At 53.1% G+C, this 27,274-nt stretch overlaps 3 protein-coding genes across 3 annotated transcripts in view; 1 reads left to right on the forward strand and 2 right to left on the reverse strand.

Annotated features, from left to right (window-relative positions):
- Positions 1-31: 31 nt before the first annotated feature.
- Positions 32-14,269, reverse strand: DLST (dihydrolipoamide S-succinyltransferase). The gene is made up of 15 exons (XM_038179876.2): positions 14,117-14,269; positions 11,176-11,209; positions 9,842-9,890; positions 8,710-8,765; positions 8,294-8,368; positions 7,898-7,953; positions 7,080-7,191; positions 6,468-6,623; positions 6,095-6,180; positions 5,469-5,566; positions 3,494-3,624; positions 3,043-3,116; positions 2,334-2,417; positions 1,641-1,808; positions 32-1,261 (listed from the first exon to the last, which is right to left on the reverse strand). The coding sequence occupies exons 1-15, from the start codon at positions 14,189-14,191 to the stop codon at positions 1,127-1,129; spliced, it is 1,389 nt and encodes a 462-aa protein (XP_038035804.1). The 5' UTR covers positions 14,192-14,269; the 3' UTR covers positions 32-1,126.
- A 3,376-nt stretch (positions 14,270-17,645) lies between these two features.
- Positions 17,646-22,221, forward strand: PROX2 (prospero homeobox 2). The gene is given in 5 exon segments (XM_072038449.1): positions 17,646-19,581; positions 19,861-19,992; positions 19,994-20,041; positions 20,044-20,256; positions 20,332-22,221. Coding segments are annotated over 5 exon segments (2,010 nt in total). The 5' UTR covers positions 17,646-18,150; the 3' UTR covers positions 20,518-22,221.
- A 1,133-nt stretch (positions 22,222-23,354) lies between these two features.
- The window catches only part of YLPM1 (YLP motif containing 1), a 49,785-nt gene continuing 45,865 nt past the window's right edge, over positions 23,355-27,274 (reverse strand). The window contains exon 18 of the mRNA XM_072038451.1: positions 23,355-25,446. Within this exon, the coding sequence (XP_071894552.1) occupies positions 25,402-25,446 (45 nt within the window). The 3' untranslated portion in view covers positions 23,355-25,401. The remainder of the gene's footprint in view (positions 25,447-27,274) is intronic.

Below are 27,274 nucleotides of genomic sequence, written 5' to 3' on the forward strand. Positions count from 1 at the left end.
CAGAACCAGCTCACCCCAAACACACCCCACCTCGCAGTCGTTGCCCAGTTTTATTTTGTTTAAAATCCGCCGTGTTAAATACTTTTAGTTACAAGTTCTGTGTAGAGAGGGTACGAGTAATAGACTCCGCAGGCACTAGCAACCCCCTCGCCCCCCCCGTACATGTGTGCGCTATTGGATTAAGGACTGCCCCCCACCCCCCCCCAAAACCAGCAGCCTCGGGCTGGGATACACCTTACACTTAGAGGCCTGCCCCCCAGCTCCCTCCTCGCTGGAGGAAGGCCAAGCCCTCGCAGGCAGGAAAACAGCAGCCGGCCCCACCATCGGTGCGCTGTGACACAAGGACAGCTGCTGGGGGCTGGTTCTCAGCTGAGTGTTGGGCAGGTCATGGTGAAACGGGTGCCCCCCACCCCCAGGAACAGTGTTACCCCCCCCAGAGATCGTGTGCTCTGTCCCCCTGGCCACGAGCGTTCTTGGCCAGGCTGGAGAGAAACAAAATCTCCACGGGAAAGCAGGGGAGATGTAACTGCTGCGTTCCTGTCCGAGGTGGGAGTGTAACCAGGGCACTGCCAGAGGCATGGCACCTACCTCAGCCCTGCTCTGATCAAAAACTCTGTTGCAGTCGGCCTGGGGGACCCCAGGCCGCCCTCACAGAATTGATGAGTGAGTGTGAAATATTTTCAAGCAAAACAGGGACAGAACAGCAGCCTTTCCTCTCCTCCCCCCCCCAGGAATCTCAGTGCTAGGAAATAAAGCTGAACCTGCCTCGGAGGGGCAGGGAAGGGTACCCTAGCACAGCAGCAGCAAGCATTTTCCAGTGGTATAGGACAAGCTAGAGGTGAGAGGTTGGTGCCACGAGGGAGAGGACGCCCTAGAGACGGTTCTGGAAAGGCAGTGCCATTCAGTGGGTGGCCCACCGCACAGCAATCCCCGTGAGAGACCGAACCGTCCTCGAACAGAACAGGAAAGGAGGTAGGAGCCATCCTCGCCACCCCCTCCGGGACACCTCCGACCTCAGGGGAGGGAGAGAGACTGGAATGACCCCTGCCAGTTCCCGAATGCCCTGCGTCGCCCCTGCTGGTGCCGCGGCCCTGCCCTGGGTGGGTGGCGTGGGGGGGTGGCTGCTCTACAGGTCGAGCAGCAGCACGCGGGGATCCTCCACCGCTGCCTTGATCTTGCGTAAGAAAGTCACTGCCTCTCTGCCGTCGATCAGCCGGTGATCGTAGGTCAGTGCCACGTACATCATGGGCCGCACCTCGATCTGCAGGGGAACAGCGAGACGGGCATTAGCGTGCTCAGCCCTGCTGCCTGCCCGAGGCCCTTCTCGGAATTTGGGAGGGCCTGGCTTTTTCCTATCCTGAATCAGGGGCTTCTGGGTGCCTCCTGCCTGGCACTGCACAGGACTCGGCCCCTTCCTGGACAAGCAGATTATTCAGTTGTCCCCCTTACAGATACTGCACGGCCCCCTGCACACCTCAGGCAAGTACCAGTGCCAACCAAGTAGCTCTTCACCCATTAGCCCCGCTTCTCCTTCACCGTAAAGCCTTGTAGAAAGTAACATCATCCCCCTTGAAAAAGCACGTGGGCTGTGGTCCTCAGCCCTCTGAGCCCTCTGAAACCTCCTGTGCAGCTCTACTCACTTTGCCTCCAACAGCCACAGGCCTGTCAACGATGGCATGCATGCCCAGGATAGCAGACTGGGGTGGGTTGATGATGGGTGTCCCAAAGAGCGACCCAAAAACCCCTCCGTTGCTGATTGTGAAAGTGCCGCCATCCATGTCTTCGATGGCCAGTTCATTCTTCCGTGCCTAGAAGAAAGGCAAGGTCTTGGAAAGCCACTCACATCACAGGAGACAACAAGGGTTTGGATGATCGCCCTCTCCAGGAATAAATGCTGACAGCCAGAGCTTCATTAACTAATTTGTTCAGCTGGTAACAAGCATAAATTACTGGAAAATGCGTTCTGGTTTTAAACCTGAACAGTGCTGTCTTTGGGGAAGGATTTTCCTGCCTTGGATTCCAACTCCTATTTTTGCAGGAGACTTCTTATCCCAGGGGAGTTGAGCCTTGGCCTCCAAAGACAAAGGTGAAGATACATCGTGTCACTAACAAAGAGCTGCCCTTCCAGAAGGCCTCAAACGAGTAGATAGATCTGTCCTGTAAGGCATGGCACGGCTGCAGCTGTAACTGGATCGCTCCCCGCAACACAACTCAGTGTGTTAGAGGTCAGAGATGACACCACACAGGGACTGAATCAATTCATGCCTGTCCAGCACCCTCAATTCCTTCAGTTCCTCCCAACCCTCTCCAAAACCACCTCCACCTTCACTTACCTTCTCCCCCAGCTCGTAGATAGCTCGCTCTATGTCAGCAAAGTTCATATTTTCTACATTCCTAACGACAGGAACCACAAGACCCTAGGGGGAAGCAGAGTGCACAATCAGCAAACTCAGGGCAGCGACAAACAGAGAGCTGCCACCGGGCAGGAGCCTGGCCTCAGCCCACAGCAGGTGGTTGGCACCGCCACCTCGCGCCCTGCCAGCCTGTCAGGAAACCTGGCACGGCACCCTCAAAGGGCCCGCAGAGTAAATCAGACTTCATCTTCGTACAGAAACCCATCACACAGCCAGGACTGTTCCTATCCCAAATCAACATCCATAAAAGCAGGTGAGACGATGGGAAGGATTCAGCCATAGCCTCTTTCTCTGGGAGAAGAGCGCAATCCCTTTGTGCAGGACCTCCCCTAGACTTTGGGAGCAGTGACAGTCCTGGCCAAACCTCTCCCTCACAACAGAAACAACTAATTCAGTGTGTATCACCATCCCACACTCTCCCTGGACAGGAAAATATCTTTGAAGCAGCAATATAATTTACAAAATGGTGGGACAGTACAGTAGGGTTAGTCCAAGGACACACCTAGATGAGCAGTTTTATCAGTTCCTGCTGCAGTGGGGCTCAAAGCTGAGTCAACTCAAAGTGAGCCAGTACCCATCCTAAAACCAAGGCTGCAGGGAACATGGCCAAGGCATCCAAGGTACCTACCCGGGGAGTTGCTACAGCAACACTGATGTCCACATAGTCCCTGTACACAATCTCTTTGGTCGTGTCATCAATCACTAAGTGAGGAAAAAATGGAAAGAGTTGTGTTATGCATACAGCACCCCAGATAGAGAGCTCAAAAGGCTAGGAATATCCATTAAATCCTAACAACTTGCTCATCTCTAGCTCAAGCATAACTCCAGAGAAGACTGAGCCTTTACTGCTCCTGCAGGAGAAGTGTCAGGACAGAGCTTTGCTAACAGGGCTCTTGGCAAGGTGTCATCTACCTCTGTAAGGGGCATTAGCAACATCAGGAGGAGCCCAAAGGACTCTGTCCCCCTCTTTCCTGTGTGTTTGATTTGCTTGCCCGAGCTATTAGCCCTGCCTTGGACTGGCCCACCTTGCCCCACTCACTGACAAGATGTGCAGCTCACCAGCAAGGGTCACCACTCACCTGCATTCACAACAGGCTGGTCCTGCAGAGCAAAAGCTGAAGCTTTCACAAAAGCTGACATGAAACCTAGTTTTAGGTTGTGCTTTTTCAGGAAGGGATCCTTGTGTACAGCTCTCATCTCCCGGATGTTGCTGCAAAACACAACAGTGGTCAGCAGGGAGTGCAGGAAAACACCCTTCCCTCGCTCTGTAACAGCTCTTGGTGTCACCCCAAGGACTGAAAACCTGCACTACCAACTGGCAAAACCCCAGTCCCCTGAAAAATCCTTCAAATGTCATAGATGAAATGGGCTGAGGGTGGCTCTAAGGCCCCTGCCAAAGGATCTAACAGGAACTGGTCCAGGACCATAAGCTCAACAGGACAGGTTTAAGCCACATGAGCTGCACTGCCAGGCACACAAGCAAGATGAGGCATGGTTTATTTCCTGCTGGGGCCTGATGAAGCTGCAGACAACCCTGCTGAGCCTCTGGAGCCACCACTGCTGGCCCCAGCACAGCACCTGCAGATGGCAGCTCCAGCTGTGTCAGGACTGACCCCGAAGAGTGAAAAAAACAGGAAATGCCAGGAGAAGAAAAGATGCAGGCAATGAAAGAGGCAAAAGACTTCAACCGCTGCACAAGTCCAGTGCCAGCCAGCACAATAATGCTTCTGAACACCACTCTCTGGCTCCAGGAGTTGCATGACTATAAAAGAAGCCTTCCCAGATGCTATGGCAGCAGGGGCTAGTTCACCCACAGTCCTCAAGCAGATCAGTTATGTTTCTCCACTGTCCATGTTTATTAGAAATGAGAACATTTACACCCAAGCAGTGGCCATGAGCTCTGCCTCTTGTAGGCTAATCCAGATGCTGTGGAATTGCATGGTCCATCCCTCCTGCCTCCAGAGACCTTAAGTCTTTGAAGAGACAGTTTCAGCAAGGGGCAGGGGTCTTTGTGGTTTAGAGTGTTTGTTTTCCTGCACCTAACCTCGTTTAGGGCTAGGATTACTGCCCAAAGACATTAGTGCCTCCCAAGACACGAGGGCTGCAGCAATGAGGAGGAGGTTTGCTCTGAAAGTGGCTCATTAAGGCTTCCTCCTTTCAGACGCTGCCCCCCCCACGGGAAGCAGGAGGCCCCAGCTCAGGCCCTCACCAGCCCACAGCGCAGCAATCAATCCAAAGCAGATTACCAGATGCAACGAGAGCCCCAGGCCAGCGTAAAGCGACACCTCAGTGAGGCTCATAGAGGAGATAAAGCTGCAGCACTTCCCCTCCAATCAAGACTATTTTGCCAACCTTATTGTTCTGAGACCCAAATATTTACATGTTTTGTCTTAAGGAGCAGAGTAGGATTTCACAAGGCAATTTGATTTGGGCACAATTTCCCCTTAATGCACTGTAACCTAAGCCGCCCACCCTCCAAAGCCATTAGTGTGCTCAGCCCATGCAAGCACTTGAGTCAGAAGACCCCCACCTGCCTGGAGGGGAGGGGGAAGGATGTTGGTCTGTCTCTGGGAAGCTGAACCAGCTGACAGCAAGGGCCTCGGACCTGTGTAATGCCCATCTGAGAGGCTGGCGAGCCCCAGGGAACCACCTCATGGGAGGCCAAATATGCCCAACTCCAAAAAAAGTAAGCTGGTGGAGTGGCAGAAAGCAGATGATGCACCTTGGTGTCTCCTGGTAGCCACTCTACAAGTGACACCAGTTACTCCTCTTCTGCTCAACATCTACCTAAGCTCAACCAAGAGCCACATAGATGAGGAACTGAGCTGCCCCTTTAACAAGCAGCAGATGACTCCCAAGGAATGAGAGACCCTCAGGAAACTATGCACCCCTCCTACTGCCACACCGCCATAGCCCTCATCTCAGGAAGATGTCCCAACAGACACGTTGTTGGTCTCTCCAAAGGGGATCAGTAAGGTCTTGGCTGCTATTTAAAGACAGCTGCCTGCACCTATTTAACCCAATACAGGGGAAAACAGAAGGTCTGCTCCTCACCTCATATCAATCTCATTGAAAGTGGTCAACATGGCACAAGTATTCTGAGCCTCCTTCAGCCGCTGAGCGATACGCTGACGCATCCTGTTCATTTTCACCTGAAAAGTGAACAGAAGTAAGCAGAGGCTGCCTCAAGTTCATCCAAAACACCCAAGAAACTCAAAAGACTCTACTTCTTGCCACCTTGTTGGCCAGTAATTGGGTTAAGGTTTTCACTTCAGGTCTCCCTGAGGAACACGATAGTTGAGGAGCTGCCCATTTCACTATGGTGCTGCCCATTCAGACCCGTGTTCCTCAAACTCCAAGCATGGTTAAATTTCCAGCACAAGGCTAATATAAGAAGAGCAAGACAGCTATAAAAGCAGGCTGCTCAATCCAATTTTCTTAGGAATGCACAAAGCATCTGTACGTTCTCCATCAGCACAGCGCAGGACAAGACTTTTGCCTGGAACTGAGGCCAGACCTGGCTTTTTCTCCACCCCACCTCTAAGTGGTGCCCTCATGCAGAGCATTCCCAGTCTGTCACAGTCCTGCCAAGCTGGGTGCCAACAGGTAGATACGGACCCGGCCCCAAATTCACAGCTTGTGCTAGAACAAGGTGTCACCCCACAGCATGAGCAGCTTACCCTGTGCTCTGATCGGGCACCTTTGCTGGGCGCTGCCTCCCCAGGGGGGGCTGCCACTGGAGCTGCAGCCGGCTTCACTGCAGACACTGCGGGCAAAGAAGGCATCAGTCAAAAAGGGAAGGCAGGACCTGGAGAGAAAGCCCTGAGGCAGACAGCCTGTTTGAGCCCTGTGTTAAGCAACAAGGTGCGTAAGCAGCTGCAAAGTGGGCCAGGCGGATTCCAGGCATAGCTGAGTTCTGCAGCCTGGAGCATCCAGGGCAGTAACACAGGGAAGCTTTCAGGTTAAGTGCCAGCCTGCTAATTGCTTTTAACCTTACAAACTCTCCCCAGGGAGAAGAGGCTTGACAAGAGGAGAAAGCAGCTGTTGTCTCACCTGGTTTGCTGTCGATGGGCTGAGCTGACACAGGCGGCACTGGTGGCATTGTAGTGGGAATTGGTGCTGCAGGAGGGGGAGGAGCAGCTGCAGCTACAGGTTCAGGGGCTGCAGGAGGAGGAGGGGCTGCTGCTGGTTTGGCCTTGGCAGGAGCAGCTAAAAGACAAGGAAGAACAACCATCATAAGAGCAACCACGGTTTCTTTTGTCAGGGATCTGTGAGTCCAACCAACCTGATAAAAGTTAATCCTCTGACAGATTGCCTTTATGTTCTCAACACTAGAGAGCTGCTAAGAGCCCCCCCGAGAGGATCCCGTGGTGTTTTACCTCATCAACACCTTAGATCTCCTCACTGTGCAGGAGACTGGATGGCAAAGAGAAGAGAGTGGAGAAGAGAGTTGTGTCAGGGGAATTCTCAGCTAATTTTAGCCTACTGCTGCTATCTCCTCCAGAGGGAGCAAAAGGCAACTTTCCTCCTCAGAAGGGCTACAACTATGCCTTTTCTTTTTTTTTTCAGCCACTCTCAGGGTCCTTCCAAATGCCTGGCTTCTGTCTTCAGAAAAAGACAGGTTGAATTAGGAAGGTCTGCGCAAGTTACACATGTCTGACTCACCTCCAGTTTTCCTGAGTTTGAACAGAGGTGTCCCCCCTTCCACTTTGCCGCCGTCAGGTACCAGAAGGGCTTCAATCACACCAGCTGCTGGGGCTGGGACTTGCACCGATGTCTGCAAAATGGAAAATCTTGAGATTCCCCCAAATACTGGATGGGGAACGAGTGCCCAAGTAAAGATGCTGATATGCACAGATACACGTTGTAATTTGGCACAGACAGCACCTCTGTCTTGCACCATTTCCACCGGTTTGCACAGCCTCCACTGGGACTTTGTGCCAGTACTTGGAGCCATAGGAGATGCTGGCAGTAGAATGCTTAGCCTGATCTTCCTGCTCCAGGGTACAATGCAGAACTGATTGTACTACTGCCAGCATCTTCCTGACAGCAGCACTGGAAGCAGAACGTGGCAGGGAGTTTTAGCAAGAACTTCAAAACCCAAGGGTTCTTTACGGGGTGAGTACATTTAAAGGCTGGATTTAAAGCAGTCATCCCACAGCTATGCAGATTTCTGTTTAAACACAAACAGGTTTTCAAGCTTAACGCACCCAAGTGGGAAGAAGGAGTGGAATCACAGCTCCCACAAACATCAGCACCATTGATGCTTATTCAAATGCATGAGGAGGGAAGAATTGTCAAACAACTCTCACTTAAGGCACAGCCAAATTTCATACTAAGTGAGAAAAGCTTTTCTCTGTGAAGGGAGCAGGAGAGACAGGAGAGAAAGGAGAGCAGGAGAGGGCCTGCAGGCTCGGCTGGAGAGGAGCCATACCGGGTACTCACTACAGAACTAGAAAAGTTTTGGTCCAGAAGACTCCTACCTTGTCTGTTTCAATCTCACACACCACTTCATCTTCTGCCACTGTGTCTCCAACAGCTGAATGACAGACATGAAGAGCTCTGTGAGGAAGGAGGCTCCAGCCTCCCCCTCTTAACCCACAGCCATCTCTCACTGGCCCAGAATTTTCTCACGCCGGTTCTCCACGACTTCTACAGAAAAGTCTAACTCAGTCTGCTCAGAGCCCATTCCCAGTTTAACCATCTCCCTTCAACATCACCCAGGACAGAGGTAATGAGGCAGTAACTGCAAAAAAATTAACCTTAACTGCCTCGTTTGTCACAGGCAGGCTCTCAGCCAGTGAACTGCAGCCCACCCCTGAGCTTTCCCGTGCAGAAGCAGTGGGGCTGAGAATCGCAGGGAAGAGGTAAGTCCTTACCTTTCTCCCACCTGACATCTCCTTCTGTGACTGACTCTGCAAAGGCTGGTGTGTTCACCGTCACCACGTCATCCCCTGTGAGAGAGGCAGACAGACAGACTTGAACGCATTCAGAGCTCAGAGCTTTTGGCACTGCTTCATTTTTGTCACCAGGACTCTAGTAGAGCTGGCAGGTCAACAGACATCAAACATTAGCCTTCTTGCTTCAATGCTGGTTAAGATCTGAACACGAGAGAAATTCCCACCTGGCCAAAAGTCACACTGTGACAGAAATACCAGACAAGAGCTTTAAGGCCCAGAGACAAAAACTCAGCCACCCACTGGACCACAAGGATGGAAAAGGCAGCTTCAGCTGTTGTCAGAAGAGCGACAGATAGCACAGGAGTCACCCTGCTGCCTCCTGACTTCTTACTTACTATGTACTGCTGTGGTTCTGAAGTAACGGACAGCGAAGACACTGGAGCTATTTACTCTGCAGAGAGAGAGAGAGAAAGATATGAACACGGAAGAAAAAATACTGTCTTCTGGAGGCTGCGAGAACCAGTTTCAAGCTCAAAATTTACATTTGCTTGTTTCACTGATTTGAAGGCTGCTCAGCTGTTCGGATGTATTTGTTCCAAGGGACTCCTACTTACTGGTTCGAGGTGCAACAATCCCACTAGGAAGCATGGAAATAATTCAGTTTACAGTCACTTGTGCTCTCAGAAATTCAGCGAGAACTGATATTTATGAAATCTTAATTTAGGGAGCAAGCTCAACAGATCTGCTGTAGTTTAAATACTGATAAAAGGCTGACCTAGCCATACGCCCAAGATGAGTGCAGGAACTGTATTTTACCTTTAGATCAGGACTGTCATGCCTACAGAAGTTGCTAGATTGCTCCAAAAAATAGAATGCATCATTAATTGCCAACGTCAACACATCCAAGAGACAGCTGTTTCCCTCCACCATGTCCCTTCACAGGGAGCTGGCAATCACAAGCGTTCAAAGGATGTTTTTTTATACCTACTCACACCGTATTTGGAAACCCGAAGTAAAAATGCTTTAGCTTTCCTCCAACACAAGCTGCTTGGTGCAAACGGACCTGGGTTTCAAGCTCTTATGGATGCACTCTTAAGGTAAAAAATGTACTTAGGGAAACAAGCAGACTACCTCAGCAGTGCAAACCTTGTCGTGTGACTAAGAGCTCCCCAAACTATCGCACTTCTCCTGCAGGAGACTAGTGGAAATCCTACCAGGCTGCCAGCACAGAGCAAAGATTTATAGTCAGAGAAACACGGCGTAGAGACCAATTTATCACTGGTCTCCTCATTTCTGCCCCTATCCTACCTTGCAGTCTGCTTCCAGACAGACCTTATTTTCTTGCAATGTGCCACAGTTCCTGACCTGCAAAAGCTGGAGAGCCCAGATTTTTCTAGGGCTGGCTCCACGCTCCTATGATGCGCAGAGGGATTTTAAGGCAGCTGACTGTACTCAGCCTCCCAGTTTCCAAGTCTTGTCAGGGTTAGAGCAGCCTCTACGTATCACAGCTTTCCTGTGGATACTTACACGAGCTTCCTGCTGTTGGTGTAGGCCAGTCCCTGGCTGCCAGCCACACCTGTGAATGAGAACGGTGTTACCCCATGGGAACATCACCCAGCCCACGGGTGTCCCTGTCAGCAAAAAATAAGTAAGAACTGCAGAGGACACCGCTGGAAGAAACTTGGGACTAGGAGGGGACATACGGCCAGACAGAGGCACCTCAGCCAACCTGCCCAGAGCCTGCTAAGAATGGTGGCCTTGTCTTTACTTCGATTTAAAGAGATGGGGAAAAAAAGAGTTATATCTTGACCTCAGAGCTAATAAGGATAACTCTGAAGAAAAGCAAACACAGCAGCAGTTACCCCAGTCAGAACAAGAAGAGATAGCAGCGACAGGGGACACATCCAGAACTGCTAAAGCCCCCATTGCTGGTGTGTTATCCCCAGGGTAAAGGGGTTCCTAACAGCTGCAAGGTATCAGGCCCCTACGAGGTGCTCCCAGGAGCCCTCACAGCCACACGGAAGGATAAAAACCACAAAAACGGGGCAGAGGGCCAAGCAGCAAGCCACTGGCATCCCCTTCTATTCACCACCTGGCCCAAGAACACTTCTTTTTCAAAGCTCACAATAGGGAAGGTAGGTGCACGACTTGTCCGAGTGCCCCCTCCCAGCCAGCTGGCGTTCCCTGACGCTGCAAGTTTTGTTACACCCTGAACCTTTGCCTCTGTCAGGGCACTGGGCATTTTTCCAGGCTGATCTGAAAGAGAATCAGCGTAGCAATTGGAGAACATAATTATCTCAATTACACGGGGCCAGGAGGATTTATTGCATTTTTAAAAAGAGGTGACACAACATTGACACCATCCCCTAGTAAAGAGCCAGTAATCCTGGAACCCTATAACCAGAAAGGTGAGGAGATTTAACGGATTTCTCACAGCAGAATCAGTGAGTGATGTAATCCACCATAAAGGCATTACAACTAGCAAAAAGAGCTCTGGGAAAATGCAGCTGAAGTACTACAGCACTTCCCAGGCATACGAGCTTTGACATTTCAGTGAGCATTCACCCATTGTTTCCGAAGCAGTTTATTAGAGAGCTGCTCTTTGCAGCAGTCTGTGTTTCCAGCACCGCAGCCCCTGAAATACAATGCTGCTGCTGTGAAGTCCTCACCACAGCCGAAGGGATCGGGTGGCATTACGCTAGGCAAGGGAGGCACTCACACGGGAACGCAGCGCATGCATTTCACCAACTGCTTCTTCGCTGCATGACTGACAGAAGTAACCCCCAATCCAACCTCCTCCTGTTTTCCATAACCAGCTCTGTTCCAAGTAGCTTGAAAGGAAACAAAAATGTAAGACTCACCAGACAGCGAGCGTCTTGCCAGAGTGCAGTTCCCCTGCCGGAGAGAAGAGGAACCATCAGTATCTCGAAAAGGAGGCCTGTCCCGGGAGGGCTCGGGCTTTTCCCAGGAGCAGAGACAGGACCCAGCAGGCAGGGCCCACGCCACCTTCCCACAGCACGCTGCGGGCAGATGGTGACAGCACCCGCACCCGTTCCTTCCTGGGTGCTGCCCTGCACAGTGACGTTAAGGCTGAGAGACCTGGGTTGCACTTGTAGCTCCTGCTGCTTTGACCTTGGCCTGCACACATCCCCCTGCAGGAAGGAACACATTCCTAAAGGCCCATTTCACTGAGCTTGCTGTGAATGGAAGGTCAAGGGTAGCTACTGGGTCCGATAAAAACCTGTTCTGAGATGTTTAATCCTCCAGTCACAGCATCTGACACCTAGCATGTTTTTCAGTTACTGGTTTCTCTGAAGGCCACGGAGCCTTTGAACTGCAGAAGGCCAGGACTCCCCTCGCTGGAACAACTCCTCCTGCCGTGGGTGAGCCAGGAATCCCACCTTCTGGCGACCTTTCCCTTCACGCCCAGTAATCATTGACTGCACTCCTAGGTCAGCATAACATCCCTCAAAAGTAAAAGACGTTTTGAGATAACCTGGTTTCTTTACCTGCTGTTATTCAACCTTTTGTTGGTATTGAACCTGCAGATCTGAAAGCCTACAAATTCTTTACAAGCCACAGGGAAACTCTCTGTAACCACGACTAAAATGCAGCCAGCTACGGTTTGGAACCGCGGCTGCTCAGCAGCTCAAAGCACCCTCATCCAGCAGGAAACACAGAAGGTAAAAATTAGACTCCATTCAGGGCTTCAGTTTCTGAAAGGAAGTTTGTGTAAAAACCCCGATTTCAGCTTCAGCAGAGCAAGCAGGGTAGGCCAGAACTGATCTTAAATACCACAGACACTTTTGGAGATGTGGGGGAGCACAAACACCAAGGTCCAGGGAGATACTTAAACCTGCCACACCACCTACAGGGCTGCAGCCTGCACGAGCACCCCCAGCGAACGCTTGGCACCGTCAGAACAACCAACAGCTGCGGACAGGCCCCTCTGCAGCTCAGCTATCCAAACCCACAGGCAGACGTGGCTCCCCAGATAGTAACTGCATTATCTACAGGCTGCATCCAGCTGTGCCGAGGACACACACACAGCACGGCTGCTGAGCCCGTGGGGCCTGCCTTGGACAGCTATGAAGCTGCGTGGGGGTCCAGCAGCATCCTGCTGCTCCATCTGGTGCCCGCAGAGCTGGCCCTGCTGGGACCAGCACGACACACACCACAGTAACTCCATTTGGTCGGAAGCCCAGCGCCCCACGATCCCCAGCACTGTCCCAGCACCCGTATTGATCAAATCCTGCCCGCGCTCCGCAGCGGCCCAGATAACGCCAGGTTAATGGCAAATAAAACTCCAAGCAACCCGGGCTCACCTCTACCCATTAATGTTTTCCCGGGTGCTTTATAGTTGTAAAGGTAATCCTGGCATCCCAGGCTGTAACTTATTAAGAACGAGGCACAGCCTCAGTGAACGTTTACTGTAAGGTTAAAAAAACAGCTTAGAAGCTCTGGGCTAAAATAGAGGGCTGGGAGAAAACACATCTGCGGCTCTCTTCCAGGAGAGGTGCCAAGTCTGTGTTCCACAGTCACGGCAAAATTAAGGAAAAAACGAGTGCCTCTCTGCCTGTCTGCCTTCTAGCTAAGCGAGGGATGAGCTCTAACAGGAGGAAGAAGCTGCTAATGAAAGCCACCAAGGCGCTTGTGTTCTGCAGAACCGCTGCGTGTCCATCCCTTAACCACAGAGTGCCACACACAGCTCCGGGGTGCCCAACGGGGCTGTTTCCCGTTCCCTTTTTTCCTGAAGGGATCACTGTGATTGTACCTGCTCCTGACATCACCTGGCATCTGATCCCAGAGCTTCTTCAGTGAAAGCAGCAGCAGGCAGGTCTGGCTAGCTGGCGCCAGTGCTCTGGGTCACTCTCAAGGCACAGCATTCCCCTGGAGAAGTCTCTGGCTGATCCGCCACCGCCTCACGCACCCGGCCATCAACTTTTCCCCCCAGTTCCACGTGACTTCCCAGAACTGCTTTCACACTGTGTCAGCGTGACCCCGGCACACCGCATCCCGGCCACACCTTTACGGAGCTGTCTCCTTCCAGCAGGTCACGTCACGGTGACATAACCCACGGAGTACACCTGCTAACAGGGCACCCTGCGTGCCGCAAACCCCTTCTGCAGCGGAGCAAAGAGGGAATGACCCAAACTCAACAGGAGCACACAGCTCACTGCCCAGAGCCACAACAGGAGCCCAGCTCTGAGGACAGGCGAGGCAGCAATCATTTTGCCAGCCCGTTTCCCCACAGCTGCTGCTTTAGCAACAAGGATGAGCAGAAATCGTGGCCCCACAGAACACCTCTGCATGTCTTTGGGGGGTGTTAACACAGCTACACACAGTCACCAGGACAGGGGGCTGCCATCTCCAGCACACTGAGCTCAGGGAGGGCAGAAGCTCTCCATAAACCCCCCCCAGACAAGCAGGGCTCCGCTGACAGCTGCTGACCGAGGCCCCCCGCCTCAGGGCAGCTCCCCGCGGGCCTCGCCCAGGCCGCGCCTCACACCGTCCCCCCCCACACCGCACAGCACCCGGCCCCCCCTCCCCAATCCCGTTTTTTCCCTCCTCCCGTGCCCAACCCCAGCATTTCGGGAAGGTTTCAGCGCCCCCAAGCTCGGGGCCGCCCCCTGAGGCCACACCCGGGGGGCGCTGAGGGCGCGGGGCGCAGCGCTCGGGGCGCGTCCCGGTGCCCTTGGCGCCGCCGTCCCCGCCCGGCCGGGCGCCGCCGCTCTCCCCCCTCCCCCCTCACCCCCCCTCGCCACCCCCGTTCCGCTCCCGTTGCGCCCCCGAGGCCGGTACCTGGCGCGGGGCTGGCAGCGAGCGGCCCAGCGGGCGGCGCAGGCCCAGGCAGCGGGCCCGCCACAGCTGCAGCATCGCGCCGGGAGCCGCGGGGCGGACGGCGGAAACTGGGCCCGGCGCGGGGGGAAGTGCGCGGGGAGGGGCGGGGAGGAGGAGGAGGGAAAATGGCGGGGGGCGGGGATGGGGATAGGGGCACGGGGATGGGGGCACGGGGCTCGGGGAGGGCGCTGCTGTTGTCCTCCAGGTTGGAGGAGACCTCCAAGGTCACCCAGGCCGACCCTGTGCTGACACCGGCCAGCCCTGCACCGAAGCACGTCTCTCAGCTCCGCAGCTCCACGGCTTTAAAACACCCCAAGGGGTGGTGGCTCCACCACCGCCCTGGGCAGCCCGTCCCAATGCCTCACAACCCTCTCAGGAAAGAAGTTTTTCCTAATGTTCAACCTAAAACACCCCTGGCGCAACTTTAGCTCGCTCCCCCTCGTCCTGTCACCACGTCAGGGGACAGACCAACCCCCACCTCGCTACAGCCTCCTTTAATGTCCCTACAGAGACCAATAACGTCGCCCCTGAGCCTCCTTTTCTCCAGGCTGAACAATTCCAGCTCCCTCATCCACTCCTCATAAGCCTTATGCTCCAGACCCCTCACCAGCTTCATCGCCCTTCTCTGAACCCACTCAAGCACCTCCATATCCTTCTTGTACAAAGGGCCCTACCCAAAAAACTCACTGCAATGTCCAAGAAGTACCTTGGGAAAGCCATGAAGTCTGTCTGGCGATCAGACATCTCCCAAGAAGCCAGGTCAAGATTACACATACATCCTAAATTTAGCCGTGGGTTAATAATACATCATTGCTAAACTGCAACCTTCACAAGAGTCTCCTAATATAAGTTTGCAATGAATATCCTCGGTGTGGTTTTCAAAAAAAGGTTGAAGAAAAATCAATAGGGTGTCGTCTCTGAGGCCTCGGAGATGTGCTGACAGCTCTGAAGCACGGCAAATGTGCCAGGAAGGCTCTCTGCCAGGGATTTCTCTGTGGTCTGCCTATAGAGGGCTCATATCCTTGAGCAAGGCCACCCGGTGTCAACTGCTTCTAACCACAGCCGCCTGCCTACCAAGTGAGTAAAACAAACCTCACGGTGTTAGTTAGGCGTGTGGAGGTGAGTTAAACAGAGACCTAGAAAGGGCAGAGGCAGCTCGGCTTTCTCTAGCTCCAGGGAACTTCCACCTGCTCCTCGCCTCCTGCACCAAGCGTCAGGCAGATCGGTCCTGGGGGTGAGGTTGGGATGTGCTGGTGGTAGAAATGTCTCTGATGTACCCCACAATAAAAAACATACTGAATTTGGCTGCTTTTCCTATGTCATTCCACTTCCCAGCCATTTCCTACACCACAGACCCCCGGTATCCCCACAGCGGGGGATGCTAGAAGAAACTGGGCACCTTCAGCAGGAGCTGGGGGGCACCTGGAGCTCCACACCACAGGCTCCACTTACCTCGAGCCTGGTGTATTTGTGTCATCTCACCAACAATTCACCACCCTGGGTCCTGGATGGGGTCCCAAGGCCAAGCCACAGCTTCCCAACCCTCTCAAGGTGCTGCTAGGCGGTGGGACAGCCCTGCAGGGGTGCGTGGAGGGGGCTGGTCGCAGCTCTCTGGGCCAGAGATTGCCTCCTCGTGAGCCCCAGCTGTGACCAGCCCCTCGGCTGCCACTGCACAGCCCCTGGGATGGCAGAGCCAGGCAGGCATCGCCCAGCGAGCATCGCCCTGCTCTGCCACGAGAGAGGCTGGGGGCTGACGGACAGAGCAAACCCAGCACTGGTGCCACTGGTGCCGTGTCTGCAAGCCTGGGAGGCAGCTGAGCAGGGTGGGAGCAGAAGGTGGACAGACCCCTGGACGTCCATCTGCATATTCAGGAGTCATTCCCAGCCGGTTGGCTGCCTCCAGCCACCCCACTCCCTCTTTAAAGGACCTGAGCACAGCGGGAGGACGCACCGGGGTGGCCTCTCCGGCATCCCACAGCGCCCAGCACGCTGTCCTCAGGGCTCCCCGTGCCCGGCCAGCCCAGGTGAGCGGGGCAGAGGGGGGCGAGAAGCTTGGGCTGGGGTCCTTGGATGGAGGCGGAGGGGATGGGGCAGCTCGGGGGGTATTTGCAGTGCTGGGGGGGCAGCAGGCTGCTCTGTGCCTGGCTCTCCCAGCAAGGAACAGCTGGAAAGCCTGCGTGGGGTTGCTCCCGTTTCGGGGAAGACATGCCTGGTTGCTTTTCTGAGTAGCTTTGTTGTGCTCCTTGGTCTTTTTCTTCAGTTCAGAGGAGCCTCAGCTTCTTATTAGTATTTCGTAAGGCAGTGCTGGTGAAGGCTGGCTGTAAGAGCACCCATCTGTTAACTCGGCAGGGAAAGGGCTCCATCAGCGGGAGCAGTTTGCGTGGGGCAGGACCTCCTGGGCAGGACATTTTGGCAGGGTCTGGATGCAAAGCAATGCCTGGAAGCCCCTCACCTTCACCTCCTGCCCTCCGTCCTGAGGCTTCCCGTGCCTGCAGCAAATTGCAGCCTCTCCTTGGGGCTGTGGTGGCTGGGGACTATGGGTTTTGCTCCCACTCCCCAGATCTGTGTGGGGAGGCAGCAGCTCAGGTGCTGGAAGGCTTAGCCAAGCTGAGGGGACAGCGTGACAGAGGAGGGGAGCAGTGTCTGTGTGGTACTGAGATGACAGGATGGTGATTTACAGGAGGGGCAAGCCCGAGGACCCACGCTGGGGTGATGAGTTGTGATGGGCAGTTTACAAAAGGTAGAGCTACTCTCCCGAACACCATCCTGGAGTAAAGGGCTGTTCAAAGAAAGGCAACCTGCTATAAAACAGTGAGTAGAAACATTTTCTGCACTGCTCGGTAGCCTGGGGGACTTGCTGTAGAGAAAACAGTCGTGGGACAGGAGATGAATAGGGCTGAAAATGATCAGATGTTTCTGGGCATAGGAAAAAGAATCTCAGGCACTTTAAAGATGCCTGGAGAAGACATAAACTGTCCTACCTCAGGTATGGAAAGCTACTGCTAAGTAACGTGGTTGATGAGGAAGCATCCCACAGGGATTTTTACACCGTAACGGCCCAGGATATGAGCTTTCGCTCCTCCTTTTGCGAAGCTGTCAGAACAAGCGAGTGGAGGAGGTGGCTGCCTGCCTGCACTCAGCATGACAATTTTAAGCCTGGGGCTGCTGGCTCAGGACTTTCCTTCTTCCCTGGTAATCCCCATCCCCACCCCTTTGATTCCGTGTTTTAACAAGCCCCTGGCAGCCCTGTGCTGTGGTAGCCTCAGCATCCCAGCGGTCACACCATGCTGTCCCTGTCCCCAGACCCTTCCCGTGGGAGGCAGGTGCTGCCCATCTCTGTGTCCTTGGGGCTCTGGCAGCTACGTGCCATGAATGCCTCCACCAGGGCTGCTGTCCCTGAGCCCGGGCACCCTGCCAGTGCCCAGGAGCACCTGAAAGCACCTTTGCCCAGGCACACCTGGAGGAGGGCTCTCTCTGGTGCTCGCCGCCCTCGTACCGGAGTCCACCAGCCCAGCTCTGTGCTCCCTTTCTGCTTATCTCCCTGAGCCCGTGCCTTGCACGTACTCCTGAGGCTCCCGTTTCCTTGGGGATAGGGGAGATGCTTTGTATTTAAAGCCATTGCAGTGTTTATGGAGAAGCTGAAGTCAAAGCATGGTGAGATGGATTTCCAACCCTTCCCAGGGACACGGCTGTGGTGCAGGAAATCCTCACATTCGGGGCCAAAATGTTTGAAGTGGGCTCCAGGCACCATAAATGCTGACTGTCAGCAGCTCACGTGTTTTACAGTGCCTGGAGATTTCTATGTCTCATTCCCCTGGGTTTTGCAAGGGATTTGGGATGCACTGAGAATCTGGGAGGAAAATCTGTGTCCATGTGCATGGAAGGCAGCTGTGTCCAGTCCTGCCGAGTGATGTTTCTTGCTCTTTCTTCAGCTCCGTACCTCTCGCTGGCTGAAACCTCGAGCGCCTGGGCTGCCTGCCAGCCCGTCACTGGAAATGATCCCTTACCAGCTGCAGGGCAGCCCCCCAGTGCCCAGGAGGAAAGAAGACCCGATGGATGGCAGGAGGGCCCCTGAGCAGGGCAGAGACCCTGCTGCCTCAGGGCACAGCCAGGGGCTGAAAACAGAGCCCTGTTTCCAGAGGGACCCTCTGATGTCCTCCCCCAGCGCGTCCCTCGTGTCACAGCTCCTCAGCCACACGGTGGTGAGCAGGAGCCTGGACCCCTGCACCCTTTTCCCTTCCTCACGACCAGTGGGGCTGCCCCAGGGCTACGAGCTCGGTGTGCCTCCTGCAGAAGGAGCACAAGCCCTGGTTCTCCCCAGGACCCGTGCCCCAGCTCCTGTGCCCGGTGCCGGTGACAGGGAGCCGCTCTCAGACGAGCACCTCCGAGCCAAGCGGGCCAGGGTGGAGAGCATCATCCAAGGCATGAGCCTCCCACCGACCCCACAAACCCCTGGCACCGGCGTGGAGGGAGGTGTGGGGCAGGACAGGGAGAAGGGTGGAGAGATGTCCTGGGAGGGCAGGAGGAAGCCGAGGGTGCCCCAGCCTCAGCGGGGTGTGGGGGTGGCTGGGAGAGGGGCACCCAGTGGGGGCAGCCCCCATGCTGCGGGGTGCCAGCAGCTGAAGGAGCAGCTCTGCTTTCTGGAGCAGCAGCTGAGGTGGCTTCAGGAGAGGTTCTCCCAGGTGTGTGACCCTGAGGACGTTGCCCAGCCCCAGGGAGGTGCTGGGGACAGGCCGGGCAGGGACGGTGCCGCTGCTGCCCGCCGCCCCCACAAAGCTGCTCCCTGGGGGAACTCCCCAGGGGCGGACGGGCCCGAGGGGACGCAGGAGGATGAGGGGATGCAGGAGGACACGGGCGGCCTGCCCTCGGTGGCCAGGGTCCTCTCGCAGGCGCTGAAGCAGGAGCTGGCCGGGGTGACGTCCCGTGTGGTGGACTCTGTCCTCACCAGCGTGTGGCCGAAGGCGGCCGGCCACCTCCTGCAGCAGCACCCGGGGCCAGGGGCGGCTGCCAGGGGGGAGCATTTTCCTGCTGGGAAATGCAGAAAACCCCTCGCTAAGTCATCCCCAGTGGGCACGCTGGGCTCACCCCCACCTGAGGCAGCATCCCTGCCCTCAGGGCACAGCCTGGGCCCTCAGGGCAGCTCCTTCAGCCCCACGGCACTCAGGAACCCCCACCAGGCACCCGCTGTGGGGTACACGCTGGGCTCGGCCGTCCCCTCAGCGCAGGAGGGCCGGCTGCTGGGCCAGCTGCTGGGCTACGGCCACTGGGGGAGCCCCCCTGCCCCGCAGAGGTGTCCCCCCGAGGCCCCGGACCCTCACTGGGGAGCCCCCAGGCTGCGGCCATCAGCGGTGAGGCAGCAGCGGTGCCCCTTGCCCCTGGGCCCTGGCGAGGCGGAGGGGGACGGGGCGCCCTTCGCCCCCACCCACGTATCCTTTGGGGCCTGATCTGAGGAGATGGTTTGAGGAGATGATTTTGGGGGTCCCTTCCAACTGGGCTGTGCTGTTTTATGCTAAACACCAGCAGCCCAGAGGCTGTGGGGTCTCCGTCCTTGGAGACCTTCAAAAGCCATCTGGACGTGGTCCTGGTGGCCTCCAGAGGTCCCTGCAGCCTCAGCCGCCCCGTGATGCCAGGTGTGGGGATGGGTTTGGGCAGGCGAGCCCGGGGCTGCTGCGTGCTGGCTTTCCTTGACCCCGAGACGCACCCAGGAGGCGCTGACCCCAGGCCACCTGAAGAAGGCCAAGCTGATGTTCTTCTTCACCCGCTACCCCAGCTCCGCTTTGCTGAGGTCCTACTTCCTCGATGTGCAGGTAGCTGGGCTGCGGGGCGCCGGGAGGGACCCGTGGCGGGTGGGATTTTGGCGCTGGTTTTGCTGAGACGCCTTTTTCTTTCCCCTTTACCCCCGGCAGTTCAGCCGCTGCATCACCTCCCAGCTCATCAAATGGTTCAGCAACTTCCGCGAGTTTTACTACATCCAGGTGGAGAAGTTCGCCCGGCAGGCCCTGCTGGAGGGCGTCGCGGACGCCGGAGCCCTGCGGGTCTCGCGGGACTCGGAGCTCTTCCGCGCCCTCAACACGCACTACAACAAGGGGAACGACTTCCAGGTGAGGGCTGCGGGCTGGGGCATGGGGCCGTCGGTGCCCACCCGCCCCGGTACCCCCCTGCCCGTCTCTCCGCAGGTGCCCGGGCGCTTCCTGGAGGTGGCCAGCCTGACGCTGCGGGAGTTCTTCAGCGCCGTCAGGGCGGGCAAGGACGCCGACCCCTCCTGGAAGAAGCCCATTTACAAAATCATCTCCAAACTGGACAGCCACATCCCCGAGGTGTTTAAAGCCGTGGGGTGCTCCCAGGAGCTGCTCCGCAGTTGATCCGCCGTGCAAGGGGGCTGAGAAGTTTTGGGGTAACCGCTGGTGGCTGTGCCGGACATCTCCCGGGCACAGCTTCTGGCATCCATTGTTCTATTTTCTATCCATCCTAAAAGACAGCCTCCTGGGGAGAGGTCTGCTGCTCACCCCAGGCACCAGGGTTTTATGCTGTGTGTTTTATTTGGCTGCTCAAACCCGCTGCCAGAGAGGGGACAGAGGGAGAGGAAGCCAATAGCTTGGAGCCTGGGAAATGGCCGGTCTCCAGGCCCCGCTCCAGCTCCCCCCGGGACCTGGGACCAGCCACCTTCCTCCTCATTTCCAGAGGGCTGCAAATCGGGGCAGAGAGCCTGTTTTTGTTTATAAAGCAGGCTGAGGTCCCAGCAGTGGGCAAAGTTTGCTTGGCACGGCAGCCCAGCACGCCGTGCCCGCCCCAGCAGCACTCCTCGGGCCCGGTCCAGATACAACACAACAGCGTCCAAAGAAAACATCTGGTGAGTTCCAGCGTTTCAAGCAGCCCATGAGAACGGCTGGCTGTGCCTCGGGGATGTAAAACTGTGTGTCACAGCTGGCACAGACAGCCCCTTGCCCTGTGGAGATGAAGCCAGGCAGCGTGGCTTCTGGTGGAGCTGCCCAGGAGCGATCACACAAGCTCTTCCTTGCGGGTTGCAGGCCTGTTCCTGCAGAAGCATAGGCCAAAGGACATCGCTGCTCCTTGTGGCTGGGACTGAGCAGCTGCTTTTCCACCAGGTGAGGTGTTTTGGCTCTCCCGTCCTAGCAGAGGAAGCGCTGGGGGAAGGCAGCACACCTGGTGGAAAGGCTGTGAAGAGGAGCCGGAGGAAGGCTCAGAGAGGGGAGAAACCGTACGACTGTGTACAGGCAACGACATCCCTGAGCAAAAGGCTTGGGGACAATAGGGCTGGGAAGGGGTCAGGACGGTGCTGGACATGCTGCAGGGTGCGAGGAAAATCCAAGCGTCAGAGCACACAGGGAGACCTGCAGGCTGGGTTTTACCATGGCCCTTTGCCATCAGACGTGGGGCTAGCCACATTTCCTGCCTGCGTTTGTATGTTAATTGCTTGAGGTTTGTATGTTTTACCACCCCAACTCCAAATTTACTCATCCACTTTTAAATAAATGCATAGTTGCGACTTTACATCCCCAGAGACCTATCTGATAACTTTTCCTCTAACGTTTTACCTTGGGAATTTCATACATTTTGTTGGGGAAAAAAAAATAACACTACGAGAGAAGGGCTTACTGCTGCTGCCAGCATTCCTGTGGGGCCGAGCCACCCTGGCTAACAAATGTGCTCGTGTAAACCCACAACCTCACCCAGAGCCTCAGGTCAATCTGCTGCAAACGCAGCAGCCAGCAGGAGGATGAGAAACTCATCCCAAAGCTGATGGGGGCCGGATTCAAACATCCATCCATCACCTGAGAAGTGCTGTTGGTGACACCACGAATGTATTTTCGTAGAGCCCAGTGGTGCCCGAAACACAGCAGGCAGTTTTCAAATGAAGACAAGCAGGTGCCTGCCACATAGGGATTTCTATTAGCAAAGTGAGTTACTTACAGGGCTGGGGGGAAAAGGAAGAGATGTAGTGACTCCTACGCGTGGGTGGGCTGTGCAAGTTCCACAATTATCCACTGAAACAATGGGGGAAGTGCACTCACCTCCTGCTGACTCACTTTCAACTTTTTTAAAAGAAGAGTCCATTCTCTCCACCTATCCAAATGCCTGTGGTATGTACAATAAATAAATAAATAAATAAATAAATACCCAGAGCCACCAGTAACTGTCTGCTGTGAGAACAGGTCCACAGGGCTGTCCTTCTACATTTGCAATCCACCCACAGCAAGATGCCCAGCCCACACAGCTAAGGATCGCAGAGACCACTGAGAGCTAAATACTGCTATTCCCTTGCCTCTGGGCTCCTACATGTCCTGTAGCAGCTGAAAGAGGGAGATGCGACCACATTTGCATCTTGAGAGCCCTTAGTACTCGAGTATGTTATTACTTATTGCAAGGGCTCTCATTACTCACATACAACTCTCAGTACTCGTGTACAATTAGAGCTTGAGGAAGTCCCTGCTGAACATTCAGCCCACGTGCCATAATAGCTTGGGGAGGAAACTCTGACGAGCAATGAAACATCTCAGGCTTTTCTTTACTGCTGTGAGTGGCTTGGACCCGTTTGCTGTGACTGAACCAGCCCTAGAGGTTCCCAGCTCAAGCAGAAGTCCTTGAAAAGGCCCTGCCCTCAAATACCCATCATGGACAGTGCAGCGGTTTTTTTTAAATAAAATAAAAAAAAAAAAAACAGAGCGTTTTTTCTCCCTTTGAGATCCCTGTCATCATATTCACAGTGAGCAATCACACCTACCGCCGGTCTCTGCAGTATTTCCATTTACTTCCCCAATTTAGCCACTTGTTTTTTAGCACTCCCAAGCAGCGGTTCAGAGGGTGATTTTCACTTTGTACATGAGCATCAAACACCATTCCTGGGTTTGCTATTCCAATAAAATCTGCACCACAAATGCTTTCTGGGGCTACTTCTCGTTATGTACTAAGCAACTGCAACCACACAGCAGTAAGCCTAATTGGCATGAGCCAAACCCGGCAGCCTCCCCGCTGGTGTTTATTGCCCAGGTTTTTACAGCTTTCTTTGGAGTTGTTCTACTAGATTAAGAAGGATTAGCCTTAAAAGTGTCAGCCTGTAACGAACAGGTTCAATCTTTTTGTCTTACCACAACTGTGGAAAACAAGAAGCTAAAAGCAAGCAGTGAAGTTAAAAGCTTGAAGTAAAGCACAAAAAATACAAGATCGAGGAAAAAAAAAATGAAATGTGAGAAGTGTTTTAATGTATTTCCCAAAACACGTCATGTGTTGTCCACAGCTTTACACAAAGTACAGAAATTATAAAAAATAATTTGTATTATTTTAATAAACTAGCTAAGGCAAACATCTGAAAACATATGCATATATACATATATATACTCCTCTCCCTTTAAAAAGCTCTCACGGGGGTCTCAGAACATAACAGTAAGTAATCATTTTCCCTTTCCAGTTGCCAAGTCTGTAAGTAAGGAACAGGAAAAAATAAGGACCATCTCTTGCAGACAAGGTGAACTGAGGGCCAAGGGAGAAGTGTGCCAGCCCTACCCATCCGCATATCTGAGCCCCCAGCCTGTGCTCAAACAGAAACAATTACAAAGGCTCTTTTTCAATAAAACACTTTAGGAAGAGTAGCTAGAGTTACAAAAAGATAATGCCTTATAAACCGTATTTTTAAAAGCCACAGCACTCTCCTGTCCTGAGCAACCCTTATAAAGCAGAATTTAATCTGTTCATCTTCAGAAGTGTCAAGGGCTGGGATCTTGAGGCTGAACAGCAGCAAAACCAGATCTTCTCAGCTTTCACAGTTCATGGCCCACCTGAGACTTCTCAGTTTGTTGCATTTTTGCCATGGAAGGCCACGTCCCAAGCACAGCATGGCGAAGCTGGCACTGAACTCCATGTGCCTGTTACCGTGCTCTTCACACACCCTTTGGGTAGGGTGCAGGTGCCCCAGAAGAACCTTTAGAAAATGGATTTTGTACTCAGGGCTGGCCAGTGCAATCGAGCCATGTGAATCCATCACGAACAGCTGCTGGAACTGAGAGCAGACGTTTCAGGTGAGAACAGGGCCTGGCAGAGCAGCACGTGGCAGCTGGAAACACCACCATGGTCAGCACGGTCCATCTGCTGAGGGACCTCTATTCATGACATGGGGTCCTGCCTTCCCAAGCCATAGCAGGAGTGTTTGATTGGTGGCAAATGTTCTGTTTCGGGAACTTCACGGAGCTTTGCTTAGTAATTGAAAGTAAAGGAGTGACACCACAGTACTCAGCCATATGTCAGCACTTAGCTGGAGACACGATTTGCTTGTGTAAGCATCTTCTGTCCCACAACGTGACTAGGCAGCAGTGCTCTCCGTATCTGACCTGGCGTGCCATGCAGGGAAACAAAGTCCTTGCAGATGGTGGGTCTACTCATACAGATGCCTGCATTTCATGTTTAGAAGGGGTGCGTTTACTCTGGAAGGAATTCTCTCTGAACATTGTTCTTGAGCAGCTACTATGGGGAAGGCTGCAGCGGCGCAGCACGTGCTTGGTGCTGAAGAAATTCTTGCCACGTGAACTCTCCAGTAACCAAGACAGAAGTGCAGGATCCTCTTTCTCCCGAGCTGGTGTCAGCTTGTTTCCATGTAACCGTGCTGAGTAATTCAAACAAAAAGACAGCAATTTCTTTCCTCACATGCTCAAACACCAGCGGCCATCCTCCTGCCTTCTAACAGCCCACGGTCTGTCTGCATCACTGCTCGTCACACAGCAACCTACTGACGGGACCGAGTCACTCAAATCACCACGATTCTGGGGCCACTTCACTGGCTAAGCAAAAACAAGTTTTGCTTTCAACTGCGTCATGAATCACAGCCGGCACTGATGGAGGCATATCCCAACTGCAACTCGAGATCTGTTTCTGAACAGATGTTGAATGTTAAGTCAGTCGGGAGGCTGGCCGAGATCTTACTGCCCGTAGTGCTTCTGTAGGGCCTGTTACAGAAACCACAGAGCCCCAGCCTCAGAGCCCCCCAGCTGCTCTCCCCGCCAAAGTTGCTCTCTGGAAAGTAGTGGCAGCAGTCTTTGCAGAGCAGCTCCTCTCTTTGCAAACGATGCTGGAGAAGTCTTTTTTTGGGGTATTTACAGGTGCTTGCGCAGTCCCTACGACATGCTCCAGCAATCCAAGGATTTTGATCGTTGGAGAGTTTGCACGACTCTATCCACCACCTCCCAGACCTTGTCCTAGGGGCATTCTTGTGCCAGTTCAATTGTCTTTAGTCAGTACTACTGAACGCTCACGTCTTTGCTAGCAGTGAGTGGTTTCTTCCACTGGAAAAAGACCATAGAGTTAAGAGCCCCACACCCAAAGCACAACAACGCACACTGGGAGCTAAAGCTGAGAAAGGATCCTCAGACATACAAGGTAACAGCTGAGAGATGGGGGAGAGGAAGGTGGAGAGGATGGATAAATGCAAATACTGTAGATGTAACTCATATCTTGCAGGTGTAAATCAGAAAGCAGAGGTAATGGAGTTATGACAAGGAAAACATGGTGCTACAAAAAAAAAAATTAATCAGGCCCTACATATAGAAGACCTACGCACACACGTCCTAAATTCAAATAAAAATAAAGGAACACTGAGATTAATAGGGAGAAAGGTTTTACACAGAAACCTCCTTAAAGCCTTTTTTTTTTTTTTTTAACCAAACAAACTTACTTTTAAAGTCTATTTTCACCAAACTCAGTGACATTAAAAAACAAACAAACAAAAATCTCAGCTGGCAATTGTACAAGTGAAAAAATGGAGGCCAACTACTACTGAACGTATTTCTCTCCAAGACCACCAAAGGCATCATTTTAAATGCTATACTATTTTCAAAACCTTTGTCTTACATCAAAGAAAGTTGGCCAAAAAAGGAATCTGAATTCTAGTTTGTACTCTTTCACAGTATTACTTCTACTCCTGTGATTTCCATAATTCCCTAGAATACTGTTCAATCTTGATTATGTTGTTAACTGATATAATTTTTGCCAGGGAAGATGTTTACCAGGTGCTTATTTGTAGAATACATTAATAATTTAAACTAATTTAAACTCTATTGCAATTAAAGCGCCAGAGACCTTCCTTTTCCACACCTGGTGTATCAAAAACAGGGAACAATGAAACCAATATTTAAAAAGAAGAAAGCCATCAATATATTGCAGGAAGTTAACAATTTTTCTATGATACATGGACTCCATCTGTACACTCAGATACACTGAGCTCTATACTGCTTCAGGTCTATAGGACTTGACACAAAGGGGGTGGGGAGTGGGTAAGTCATACAGACTGAAACTTGGAAAGTGACAGAGGGGAAGGTGCTGGAGGCCAATCCCAGCTGGGCTGGACTCATCCGGCCAGAGAACTGAACATAAAGACAACTGATTTCAGCATCACACATTTATTTTTGTTTTATATGACATGCACGAGGTGGATCATACATTTGTTCATGACCTGTAAAAAATGCAGAAAGCACAGAAAATAGGTAATTAACCTAACTGGACATCAGGAGAGAGGTACATCATTTCTATCTCCTGTACATCTACACTTCTGCTGTTGAAAAGAAACCTTCCTCATCTTGATGTATGGAGACAAGGACAGATTAAGATAAAAGAAATGTCAAAATAGTCGAGAGAAGGAAAGTTAGTGACTACTGTAGAGATAAACTACATACTTTTATCTCAGAAAAAATAAAACTCCTAAACTGAAGGAATTAATACACTAAAGACCCCACCTAAATGATTCATCTAAGTAAGAGGCTGATTCAGAACAGCTGCATAAATCATATTTTCCAAAGGAATGGCATTTGGAATCAGGCCCTCTGTGAATAAAAACACCCAGATGAAGCACATCCATAAACTGCACTCCTGCACAAGTGCAGTCACCTTGTTACCAATCCCAGACTAAACGTCAATTGTGCAGATATTTATAAATAATGTGTATTTCTGAAGCTGTTTCATCAGGCATGGTAAACAACCATCCACGACAAGAACACAGCATGCCTATTTGCTGTTTACAGAACTTATCACCAAAAAGGTCAGATATGGAGAAGAAATGTCTGAATAGAGAGAAATTTTGCAATATTCCTTGAGCAAAGGCAATCCCTAGCAGACCCT

Source organism: Anas platyrhynchos, chromosome 5 (assembly GCF_047663525.1).
Source record: "Anas platyrhynchos isolate ZD024472 breed Pekin duck chromosome 5, IASCAAS_PekinDuck_T2T, whole genome shotgun sequence".
NCBI lineage: Eukaryota > Metazoa > Chordata > Aves > Anseriformes > Anatidae > Anas > Anas platyrhynchos.